This window comes from Astatotilapia calliptera, chromosome 20 (assembly GCF_900246225.1).
Source record: "Astatotilapia calliptera chromosome 20, fAstCal1.2, whole genome shotgun sequence".
In the NCBI taxonomy this organism is placed as follows: Eukaryota; Metazoa; Chordata; class Actinopteri; order Cichliformes; family Cichlidae; genus Astatotilapia; species Astatotilapia calliptera.
In genome coordinates this window covers 30,892,377-30,904,876 of record NC_039321.1, presented here as the reverse complement: position 1 = coordinate 30,904,876, position 12,500 = coordinate 30,892,377, and the positions used below count along the sequence as shown (strand labels likewise).

Here is a 12,500-nt window from a genome sequence, read left to right as displayed (position 1 = left end):
AGGGGAAAGGGAAGACATCCACACGTGACACAGATTGTTGTAGGAAGCTCTTTGGGCTGTATTATACCTGAACACATTGTCAGAATGGCTTTGACAAAGAGCAGCTAAGTGGTGGGTGAGAGACCATAAACCAAAAAAAAGATCCCACCCTCATCCACAACTTTGCAGTGTTAATGGAGCAACATCACATATCTACACAGAACAACACAGTACTAGCTGCCTCCTCACAGGATGCACACACACTTGCATACATACTGTGGATGCAGTTTGAATTTCTTTTTATCTTTGACATTTAATGTAGCCCTCATAAGGCGCCCAACGTGTGTTTAGAACAACATTATAATGAACTTAAACTCCTCAGACTCTTAAAATTACATTGAGATGACCACAAAGTGATAATTTAATAGTAAAGGAGTAAAAAAAAGAAAGAACATTCATGCAGACACACAATCTCCTATATGTAATCATAGCCAGAAAAAGGACTCAGTTGAAGCCATTATTAAAATAACTGTGATGTAATGTGCCAAGGGAGCTGAGTTGGATGTGTATGTTATCTATCTGGAAATCAGTGAGTCTGTCAGCAGCATGTAACTGCACACTGCCACAGGTCTCTTTATTAAAAAACAGATGTATGCTGGAATTTATGCACAGGTGTGGTGGAGGCCCAGCAGAGCATTTATGACGTTGTGTGTGTTTATCTATGAATATTGTGTGTGGATTCATTTATAATTCCAATGCATGAGAAAAGTAGACGAAGGGAAACTGGTCTCGATGGGAGCAGCTCAAGGTTAGGAGAAGAAAGTTCCCCTCTCTGCTGCAATTATCAAAAGGCGCACACTTTTGCTGTTTCATGCTTGCATGTGCATTTCTGCGCCTGTGTGTCGGCACTTGCAGCTTTAATTTTCATACCCTCATAAAGTTTGCAAAGCCACACACACTCAGTCTTACAAGAAGTCATACAAGAATTGGAATAATGAGAAGAGTACAAGCTGTGCCAGTGTCTCTTCTCACACGAACCTTATTCACAACAGCTATACTTTCGGGTAGCGGGTGGGGGATGTGTCTATTGGGAATTCACACCAACCGGCGAACCTGCACATCCAGTGACACAACAGACTGAATGTTCCAGAGGCCATCATCTGTCTACACTAGCTTCAAAGTACAAATTACCCAGATTACAGAGCGGTGCGGTTGTATGTGTGAGACTGTGTATGTAGGTGTGTTCTTGTGTCTACCTCCGTGTCCACTGTGCACCGGTGCAAGTCATTGTGTCTGCAAATGTCCCGTGAGTTTGTCTGAGTGTTGCTTTCGCATGTGCGTGCCTGTGTGCGTGCGTGAGAGCCATAGAGCGAACATGCTGAAATATGTATTCCTGTTTTTACTGACGGGGAAATAATAGTGACTTTTTTAAATCAGAAGGCCAGGTAGTAATCATGTTTCCTTTGATCCCATGATCCTCACTGATCTGTCTAAATATGAGCAGACTGGTCCAGACCTGGCACGACTCTTTTAATCAACACCCTCACCTAGACCCCTGTGTGTGCACATTTGTACATTTCATAGACTTTCTGTCTGGCCCCATATTTTATGATGTATATGGGTACAACTCATTACTTCTATGTAATTAAATTTCATAACCGGTTTTGTAAAACACAACTGTGTCGCAGCATTTATTTACTGTTAATTCTTTGAAAGGAGCTGTTTTAGTAGCGAGCACAGTCTAGTTATGCAGCTTTTATATTCCCTGAACTCATGTGGCTGTGATTGGAAATAACTCCGATTGGCTGATGGAGTGTGGGGTGAATGTTAGTGTGACCTTGTGTGTCCTTTACACAGTGACGGGAAATAGACGAGTGTAAGCTCCAACGAAAGCTATAATTCTGAGAGTAATACCGGCCAAAGGAGAGTACACGCATCTTCTTTATCACGCACACGTACATACACAGTTTGCTTAGAGTGAAGTCCTAGCTGTGCTGTAGTAACCACATTAATTGGGTTGTGTAATTGTCTGGCAAAGCATTGTGGGAAACAGCCCATACAGATCTGTCCCTTCACCTCAAACTGCTTTTTAAACACGGACCTATCGTCATGACAGTCCTGTCCAGAAAAATGCTGAACATGTGTGTGTGTCTGATTTAATGCCTGTCTTTTTGTGATCCCCTGTTTGTGTGTGTGCGTGTCTATTGCTTCTTTAAGGGAAGTGAGTGTGGTGGCCTCCCATCCCACCGCATGTCGGCTGTGGTTCAGCTGTGGTCCACCGCCAGGGCCTGCATTTGGAACTCAGAGAAAATACACCAGGGGTACTCGCTCTCACTGTTTTGTGGACCCGTCTTTCATCGGATTGTGTGTACATGTGTATTTTGGGTGAAGCTTTGTATGTGTGTATGTGTTACAGTGCACCACAATGTTGGACTCTCTGCCCCTGACATTTTTAAGGCCTTTTGGCCCCGCGTCATGAGTGCGCACTGTATTTCCAGGCTGAAGTTAGATGACCGGAGTGAGAGAGAACCCATGCCGAGGACAGGAAAGGCGAGGGGGATGAGGGGAGAGAGGCAAGGCGGGTAATTGAAGGTTTGAGGGTAATATTTAGGCCAAGGATGGCTGTTTCAACGTGTTTGCGTAACCTCCTTGAACTTAATATTTAGCCCCACTTTGGAGTGAGTATAGGGCACGCCAGAGCAGAATAGAGAATGATAGAGGGAGAGAGATACCGAATGATAGAGAGGTCCAAGTCCATGGCGGAGGTAATTCCATTCTCTTCTGTAAAGAATTGCTCCTCTCTTTGATTAGGAAGAGAAAGGGAGGAGAGAAGGAGTGATGGAAGGAGGCCTGAGAAGGAGAAAAAGACATTTCCTGTTCAAAGGCCTGTGATGATCTGTTGGACAGAGGGTTATTATAATGCAGTGGAACATACAAGGCCATAAAGACAGCGTTTAAATGACGCAATGCAGAAGGTGTTTCTTTGGAGCTGACTTTAAAGACAGTGTAGAGTAGATCTGGTGCAGGAAGAAAGGGAAAGTGGTTAATTATCAGTGGATTCTAGCTTAGCTCTAACTCTGCAGCAGATTAATGATTGTGATTGCAGAGGGTTGCACACACTTTAGAAGAAATGTGAAAATGTCATGAGGATCCTGGAAAGAATCAGTCTGAATCAATGATTAATATTTTGTATTGAGGAAACCAAGGTGGCTTTTATTGTTGCAGATGAAAAAATCTAACAGTTTCTTTTCAGTGTGCATTATGTACAGTTTGATATTATGATGCTGAAGAACTGTCTGAACATGTAACTATTTATACACTGACTATTACACACTTTCTGTTACTGCATATGCTTCTCCCTCCCTCGGTGTAGCTGTGAATGTGTGTGTCTTCTTACACTGTGTGACTGAAGCTATGTTACTCTTACCCTCACCTCTCTGTCAGATGACAGGCAGCTTTAAAGAATCCAGCTGCTGTGTGTCTGTACTTGTGTGCGAGACAGAGCAGCTTTGCACGTGTGTGGTACAGTGCAGCCTCCTGTCTTGTTTCTTGCGCCTTGGGGAAACACTGTCAGTCAGTCAGCTGAATGACAATAAAGGCAGAACAAACCTCCCTTTAAGCGAATGGAAAGCCCTGCTCTGCTATTAGTAGGTTTCAGGCCCTGGTGTCAGACAGCTCTTCTGATTGGTTAAAGCTTTGACTTATGTGAAATCTGTGTCTTTATCACACTCACACAATGAGGTTACACTGGGAAGCTCACATGGGCACACATGGAGCTATCCAGAAAAGATGTTGTTTTAACAACATTGCTAATTTACCTGGGACTTAAGGGAAATAAGGCTGGACATAACAGAGCATATATAATGCAATTAGTTGTTTTGTGGTTGTATTTATAAAATAATAGTTCAATGTTTTATTCTATACATTCATTTGCTTTAAAAAGTGCAGAGTGATGCTCGTCTTAGATCTGTGTGCTTTTAAAGTGCAAGATTCAGGATATGTTCAGCTACGTTTGTCTGCTCTGTTCATCCCCTCTATAGAGTTGACTGCTGGCTGTGGGCAGACACGTCTAAGCTTTGTACAAACTTTATTGTTACAATAAGACGGTGGGTACACGTCCAAGCTCGCTGCATCTGGCTATGTTCTGGAAAGAATAAGTTCCACCAAGTACCTTTATAGAAAACCCATCAAACCCTAAATAACCTTTGAAGTGTTTTTGAGGTATTGGTTGGCATCTTATAGCATTAGTGAGGCTAGCTGTTCTCCGTAGGCCTCATTCACCAATATGTGTATGTATGTGCATGGTATATTCTTATACTGTGCAAAAAATAACTGCACATGCAAAATTATTACCGTGTGCACTGACCAGTTTTGTTCTTACCACCATGTGGGTGTTAGTGAATCATTCTGATCAATCACACCAAATAAATCAGCATGCTCATGCATTCTGCATACTAGCTGCATACTGTCACGCCCCCCGTTTCTCTATAAAAAGAAACACGTTTACCTCGGGGTGAAGTGGTGAAAGTGGATGTTGCAAGAGAGGAAACTGCAACACTAAGAAAAAAAAGAAGAAGGTCTGAAAACGTGGTGTCGGTGTTGGATGCCAGAGAAGACATACCTTTCCAAAGTGATGATGGTTGAGAAAAAACAAACAAAACCAAGACTTGGGCGTGGAGAAAAAAAACAGGGGTTTAGCATATCGTTTACCCTGAAACACTCACTTTGGCTAAAGAACAACAAAGAAGATTTCTGACAGTAAAGATCAGAAAGACAGAAAAACTGATCATAAGAAAAAGATGGTAACTGGGACAAGAAATACCTGATCTGTGGGGATGGACAAGAAATTCATGGCAATTATTGAAAAACGTCCATATTCTTGAGCATTAAGACGGTAGGATTACTAAGTCTGTCACATTAACGCATTGGCAAAATTGCAAAATGCACCGACAGAAGATGAATGTTCTGCAGGTAATGATGCGTTGATATCTAAACAGTGATTCAGTCAGTTCATTTCAGTCATGCATACACTGGTCAAAAACAAGGAGTGGTGAGAATGGGGGCAGTCTGCAAAGAGAAATCATACACTGTAACTGCAGGTGTTAGAGGAACAGTGTTGTAATTCAGATGTTGGAGGCAGCTTAATGAGAATTTTCAATATAAAGGAAATATCTGTTAAAAATGCTGTGACTGTTCGGAGTCTCCTCCTTCCTCTGACACTCAGTTAAGTTTAGTTATAAGTCCTACAAATACAATCTAAAATAAGGCCACCCACAAAAATACCTTAGAGTTGCAAAACTGACACTTTGCCTCTTTTTAGTAAATACTAGCAGTAGCTTTTTAAATGCAAAAGCGGGATTGTGATAGATTTGTTTGTAGAGCACAAATAATTTCATGCACATTTGTGCGTGAAAGATTGTATTCATGGTTTACTCACAGATTTGTGCTTGAGCTCTGATTCTGAATGAGAGCCTTGTTCAGTTGTTATTCTAAGCAATCAACCTGAGTACAGGTTCACACTTTATGCACAGATATGAGACTGATATTGTTATTACATCACCCTCCACTGAGTTTTACGAAACACACCTTGATGCTTATTTCTGTCTGTAAGAGAGATAAAGAAACAAACAACCAGCACTGAAAATGTACGGCCGCCTCAACTTGGCATTAATGTTCATTTACATTCTTGCTTGTTTTTGATGTTGGCGTCGCCTTTGCAAATTTTTTGTTTCAAGACCGAATGCACTTTTCATCTCCTTTGTCTGCAATCGCACGGCCACCTGGTCTCCTGCACTCGTTTCCTCTCCGTCTGGGTCTCTCTATCTCTCTCCCCCCTCTTTCTTTCTGGAATGCAGCGGTGGCCGTCTGGTCCTGCTCATCTCTGGGAGCAGTCAGCCATCTCTCCTCGTCCCTGCTCCAACTCTAAACATTTGGCTAGTTTTGGCAGATTTGTTGATTTTTGTCCCCTCGTATTTTCCCTCTTGTTGCTGTAAAACTGATACATACTCTTTCAATTAGACTCCCACCACCACCCACCAGTCAGAGCACTAGTGTGGGAGTGGGGGTTAGCAGAGTAAGTGCGTTGTATATTTTATTAGTGAAGTGAAAACACACATAACCTGGTCTAGTTCTGGGAGAACCATCTGCTGTCGTGTTTTTTTCCTTGGGAAGCGCAGCTCAAGGTTAGCATGTGAAATTTGAAGCTCACAATTTACATGTAATGACCTATATACATAAAGCAACTGCTCCAAAGGAACAAACAAGGCAGTCATGCAAGTTTTATTTGTGGTGGGTTTGGATAAATCCTACCTTGTAGATTAAGATAAATAAAGGCTTAAATCCGGCCGAGCATACAAAAGGAAGCGGATAATATGTGGATCTTGCATGTGGCTGCAGGTTAGCTGCTACAGGTTAGCATGGAGCTAATCCAAACCAAGGCAGCCAAAACTAGGACCTCATAAAAATACATTTTACCCACATTTAAAGTTAAGACACGGCTTTATCCTCTCAACTGGCTTTGCAGAAAGCTCACCAAATGTAGGTTGAGCGTGTGTTTTATGTTGGACATAGACTTTTTCCTACCTTCTTAGCTGTAAATAACACATGACTCCAAGACCATAAATAATAGTGTCACTCAACCATGCCCCATTCTCATGTCCTCTGCTTGCTCTCACCACAGGCTTCTAGAACTGCCTAGACAGGGGCCCCCAGACTTGTACTGCACCTTTACACACCCACAATCAAGAAACCACCATAAAGTGCCCCAGGAATGTTTCTGCAGAGCCGGACAGCTAAGTGGTGGAAAGGCATGATCACAAACGGGAAGACGTCATAATAGATGGTTTGGGAGCAGATATTAGAGGACTCCCCGTGTTCCTGCAAACAAAATACATCATACATGCACACATGGAGATGAAAGCACAAATGCATTTATGGACAGGCAAATACATGCACACATGAATATGCAGCACATGCACACACTGCGCTTAGGGGTAGACAGTATTGATGGTTCCCTTGGGCATCGCACAGACGCATCTGTTTCTGTCCGGCTGACTCTCCACGCTCATAATTTCAAGTAAGTCATAACACAAATTATAAACACATATCCCTCAACCGTGACACCTAGGAATAACAACATGCAGTGCGCTGAGCTGATTTAGGGTATGCTGGGACTCCTAAATCTTTACCTTTGCTCCTTTCTTCCCTTCCTCCTCTCCTCTCCACTTCTCTCCCCTTCTTTTCTTCCCTCTCTACTCTCTCTCATGCAACACAGGTGGCACTCAGTCTTGTCAAACACGTACTCCCTTTCTCCTGCTACCTTCATCTCTTGCCATCTTTTTTATTGTTTGTTTTTTTTTCCACATTGACACATCCCTTCTCTCCAACTCCACGGTATCTCTTCATATCAAAACCTCACTCTTTGATGTGCCTACGTGTGAACGTACCCAGTTTCATGCTCACTTTTAACCCCATCTTAACCCTTTTGTCTCCCAGAAATCTGCCTGACCTGACAGTGTACCTCGTGGCTTTGTAAAGCGCTCTGAGCAGCAGCTCCACCTCGAAGATGTCTTCATCACCTCTTCTTCTTCTTTCACTTTTTCTTTCCATATTGTCTCCCCCCAACACACACACATTTCACATCACACAGTCATGTACTTTAGCCATCCATCTCCCACGTCTGTAGATTCAAATGTCTCAATATGTCCCAGGGACCATGAAGCTTCAATTGGAATCACATGTTGTAGCTGAGCTGAGAATTTCACCCCTTATAAATAAAATGTCAGTTCAGCTGTTCTGCAGAACCTCGCATTTTTCTCACAATACCAAAACTATAGTTGAGCTGTGGGAGATCTTTATTCAAGGCTGCGCAGTTGTTTGTCTGAGCATCGTGTTTATCATGTCAGCTAAACTACAGTTGCCTCGCAGAGGAGCTTTTTGACACCAGGGCTCCAGCAGTTGGATTTATACGTCCTTTTATTAGCATACCTCATGACCTTCCAGTGCTTGGGGTTTGACTTTTATGAAGACTAATCACAAGTTTGTCATGAAAAACCATTTCATTGTCACCCTTTCAATTGGGGGGGGAAATGAAGATAATCCTTTGTTTGTGTGGGACAGGCCAAGTTAAAGTTAAGCAGGGAGTAAGACAAGAGAGGAGGAAAGAAAGAGGGTTCACCCACTCAAGATCAGCCAGCAGATAGAGCATCTGTCTTTGTGTGTGGGGTGTGCTCGTGCCTGACAGATGAATCCTGTCTTCTAGATTAATGTGCATTGCAAGTCTGTTCAACAACTGAGGCCAAATGGCCACTTAAATGAGATGTGATTAAATACTCCAGTGTGATTCAGGTTCAAAGACTGTTAGTAATACTAATCAGCACACGCACACACAGACACACACAATCACCGACTGAGGATGTAGGAGACGAGGTTTACAGGCAGACTAATCACAATAATGCCCCTTTTTTATTGTTTTAGGAAGACATCGCTCAGCAGAGTCCCGCAGCACCACTTAGTGAGCACCCACAAGGAGACTTCACTGTAACGCGCTTTGTTAATTTAGAGACTGGAAGCGATTTAGCTTGCATTGAACCATGGCAGCCACGTTGGCTCAGAGGCTTCATTTTGCTGGGCTCAGAGCATCTCGGGTTCGATCAGCAATCTTCTCTTGGGACTGACGTAGGCGAATGCAGGTGTAATGAAGGTGACGACTGTTCCCTCAAAGACAGCAGCATATGCCACGCTTCAGCTGTAATTTGACACACGCTGTAATTATATTTGAGTTAAGGGTTTCATTGCTGCATTGACATAATGTCTAAAATGGATGAATTTAAATAGGACTGAAGAGAATTATAGGACATTTCTTTAGATGGAGGTTTTTCTGGAGGAAAATTCATCCTTGTTATATTATAAGTGTCTTTTTTATTATTAGAAAACACAAGTTTATTCAACAGAGACAGTGTAAATGTCCTTCATGAAGTGCTCAGAAAGTGGTGGCTCATTTCCTGATACATTCACAAAAAGTGGGGTTGATTCCCTGAACTTTTAAAAGCACTCTCCTCTTGTGCCATCCTGGCTTTGCCCGGTGTTTCAGCTACTTAAACTGTAGAAAGTCCCATTCTTAATGCTGTGCAGTTAAAAAGGAATAATATTGCATTCAAGCATTCGTGCTGTATTTACTGCAGCATTTTGACCCGTAAAGATAAAATTCTGCAGCTCCATCTGTGTGAACTTTATCTTAAAAGAGATCCGAGCGTTTGCTGTGAGGCTGGTTGGATGCGGTTCAATATTTTTGTGCTTCCATGTCTGGCAATGTGGTGTAAAGATGGCCATCCTGCATGTAGGCTTTGGCCGTTAATCTGACACAGTGTTTATGATCAGTGACATGTTGTGCTGCATTCCTTGCCCATATATGACTCTGTTCATCACCTCTTCACTCTATTTAACGCAGCCAAAGAAAAAGTAGTGAAATGGGCACTGCTGTTGTGCCATTCTTTAAAATCCAGAATTCATCAGGTTTGTTGAGCTTTGTAATGGTGAACTGTATGAGGATGGATTTTATAAACAGGATGTGGATCTATATGGACTTTATCTATTTATTTAATTCTTTAGCTGATTTAGACTAAGAATGGCCAGCTCAAGAAAAATAAGCCTGCAGTCTAAGACACGTGCTCTGTTACAAGTCTTCTGTGTGTGTGTGTGTGTGTGTGTGTGTGTGTGTGTGTGTGTGTGTGTGTGTGTGTGTGTGTGTGTTCGTTCCCATTACAGTGAGCATTAAAAGGAAAAACACTGGAGGTGTGGGGAGACGAAAAGTGTCACTTTGGTCCTGCGCCGTGATTAATGGTGTGATTAGCTGCTCCAATCCATGTCAGAACCCACATGCATGCACACGCAAACACATGCGCAAGATGCAAGTACACACCAATACACAAAGAGCTATTAATGGCCCTGAATGGGAGAATCCAGATGCGGCATGCAGATAATTGTACTAAAAACATCAAATGTGGAGTCCCAGGCCAGCAGGACTTTATTCTGAGTTCAGCATGTTTATTTTTCGTAATTTAGTTATTTCTGCAGGGACTTAAATCATGGAATAAAAACACCCTAATGCAGGTCAATTTTTAATAAAGACCGAAGTGTATTTTTAACGCACCCTCCTTTCTCTTCCTCTACCTTTCACCTCACACAAACCCACAGATGACCTCGACATGCTTGTTTAATACCCTCTTAATTTCAAATGCCCTTTAACAGTCTGGAGTATTCAGCTTAGAATAACCTAAGTGTCTACACTGAAGGTATGAACCGGTGAACTAGTTTGGTGTGATGATCATTCAGACAAACTTCTCAAAAGATGAAGACAAAAGAAAATCATAAAATGAGCTGAAGTGTATTTTGTAGGAAAGTGTGTTTAGAGCTTCTTTTTGCCATTTATCTTTTATTTTTGTCAAAGAAAACAACATAAAGAGCCAAAGCAGAGGTTTGTCCATGCCCGGCTAACTGTGAGAATGTATATACTTACCAAAGTGGGAAAACAGGATTTGTTAGTCACAAATTTAGATCAAACACATCCTGCTGATGACTGTGATGAAGACAGTCATCACTGATCTTCCCTAAACACACAGACTTTATGCAAGATCGAGCTCTGTGGGATTAAATTAGTACATCTGGTTGTGTGCATGATGAAGTTTGGTGGTATGTCCTCCTTGCCCCCCTGCACCTGTGGACAGTCATTTGAAGCCACCCCCTCTGTACACAGTCACAAACACACACAGACACTGTGGGAACCAGGGGTGACATAAGAAAGATGTCATATCCTGCTCAGTCTGCTCCATTAGGTCCTATTACACTATTACATGCTCATGAGTCATAGTAAGGTACCACAAATGCTACACTTAGCAGACCACTTCAAAGATGTCTGCTTCTTTTCTGTGGAATCGCTGTCTGAGTTTAGGGAGCGCTGGAATTAGTGAGCTTCCTGTGACATCTCTATACAGCTGCGGTAGGGCTTTCTGTAGTCGACACCTGTCTGCTTTCTAAATATTAAAAACGTGACGTGACTTGCTGTTAACACTTTACCCATCAGTCAGTACGGTCCTTTCTTTTTCTCGCCCTGTCAGGCAGCAGGCTTTGCTTGCAGCCATCAGTGAAAAGGATGCCAACATCGCCCTGCTAGAATTATCCTCCTCCAAACGCAAGAAAGCCCAGGAGGAAGTGATGGCTCTGAAGAGGGAGAAGGACAGGCTCATGCACCAGCTCAAACAGCAGGTAAATCCACCATATTTAACTACAAAGATATTTGTTTTTGCCTTTCGGTCACATTTTACAACAGATTCTGGCATTGCTACTCAAAGCAGGGCTACAAATTCAAACCTGCTGCAGATCATGATCGTTTACATTAAAGATACCTCATGGGAAGAGTTTAGAGTTTTAAAACTAGGAACAGATAGATGTTAATAATTGCTGGTAGTTCCACGCCTCTAACCACACTTATTGCATTTAGTCATCAAAAAGTCACTCAAGCAGAAGCTGTGATTCCAGGCACGTAAACACATACGCAGAGCTGTTCCCTCAACAGTCATGTTGCAGCCCGAGTCGCACACGTATGTTTGTATCACCGGTGAATCACTAGCAGACTTTTCTGGCTGACATCTTGCGGTGAAACGGAGATAAATCCCAGAACACGCGTGTACCTACACACATTCACCTATTTCCCATCCTACTCGCAGTATGACACGGGACTGAGAGAAGTATGTGGATCATTAAGGTCTAGTCAGACCACATCAGTGACTGATCTAACATGAATGTTAATAGTAATGAGCTAACAGCAGGGAGTCCATATATACGATCTCCTGAGTCACAGGGGCTTCTGGGAAAGATGGTGCATTTAAAAGTCAACAGATGCAGTGGCTGCTTGTGCATTTAAGTGCGAATCTATGTTTGTTTGTGCCTCGTAAACGGGAAAGAGGTTCGGGGGGGGGGCAATTCCATTGGAGGAATTTCAAGGAAAGCCTATTATCTGTTAATCGCCATTGGATTCGTCATGTTTTCCCGTTGGGTAACTAGCAGTTACAGTACACCTGATGATGCGATGAGCTCTAATTGCAACGGTGTGGTCTGTAGGCCCAGGGCAAGAACAAAGGGGTGCAAGTGAAGAAGAAAAGTGAGGGAAAGCTGATGACGAGCATGCATTCCACATGCATGCTTTCTTCTTTTTCGTGCATGCAACTAGTCTTTACTTAAAGTCTTTAAAAATGCATGGGCATGTAAATTGTAAATATTGGATCTAACTGCAGTGCTATAGACACACCTTGTCATTTATTATGCTAGGGAGGTCGTAAGGTAAGTAGTTCCTGCATTACTGTGGTTCATTTTGCAAAATGAGCTCTCTGGAGGTTGTGTTCTTTAACATCACACACACACGAGTTGTCTGTCGACTGACCCACTGACACATATCAGGATAGGGTGCTGTCCCCAGGTCCTTAACTGCAAGTGTCGGAAGGAAACTGACCAGGAAATGCCAAAGA

The 12,500-nt window shown here is 42.6% G+C and overlaps 1 protein-coding gene across 4 annotated transcripts in view; it reads left to right on the top strand.

Moving 5' to 3' along the window:
• Positions 1-12,500, top strand: part of LOC113013675 (ERC protein 2-like) — a 159,461-nt gene that overhangs the window by 101,534 nt on the left and 45,427 nt on the right. For all 4 annotated transcript variants that reach the window (XR_003270851.1, XM_026154769.1, XM_026154768.1 and 1 more), the window contains one exon: positions 11,094-11,241. Coding sequence is in view for 3 of the 4 variants with exons in the window: in XM_026154769.1 (XP_026010554.1) it covers positions 11,094-11,241 (148 nt within the window). In the remaining variant the exon portion in view is untranslated. The remainder of the gene's footprint in view (positions 1-11,093; positions 11,242-12,500) is intronic.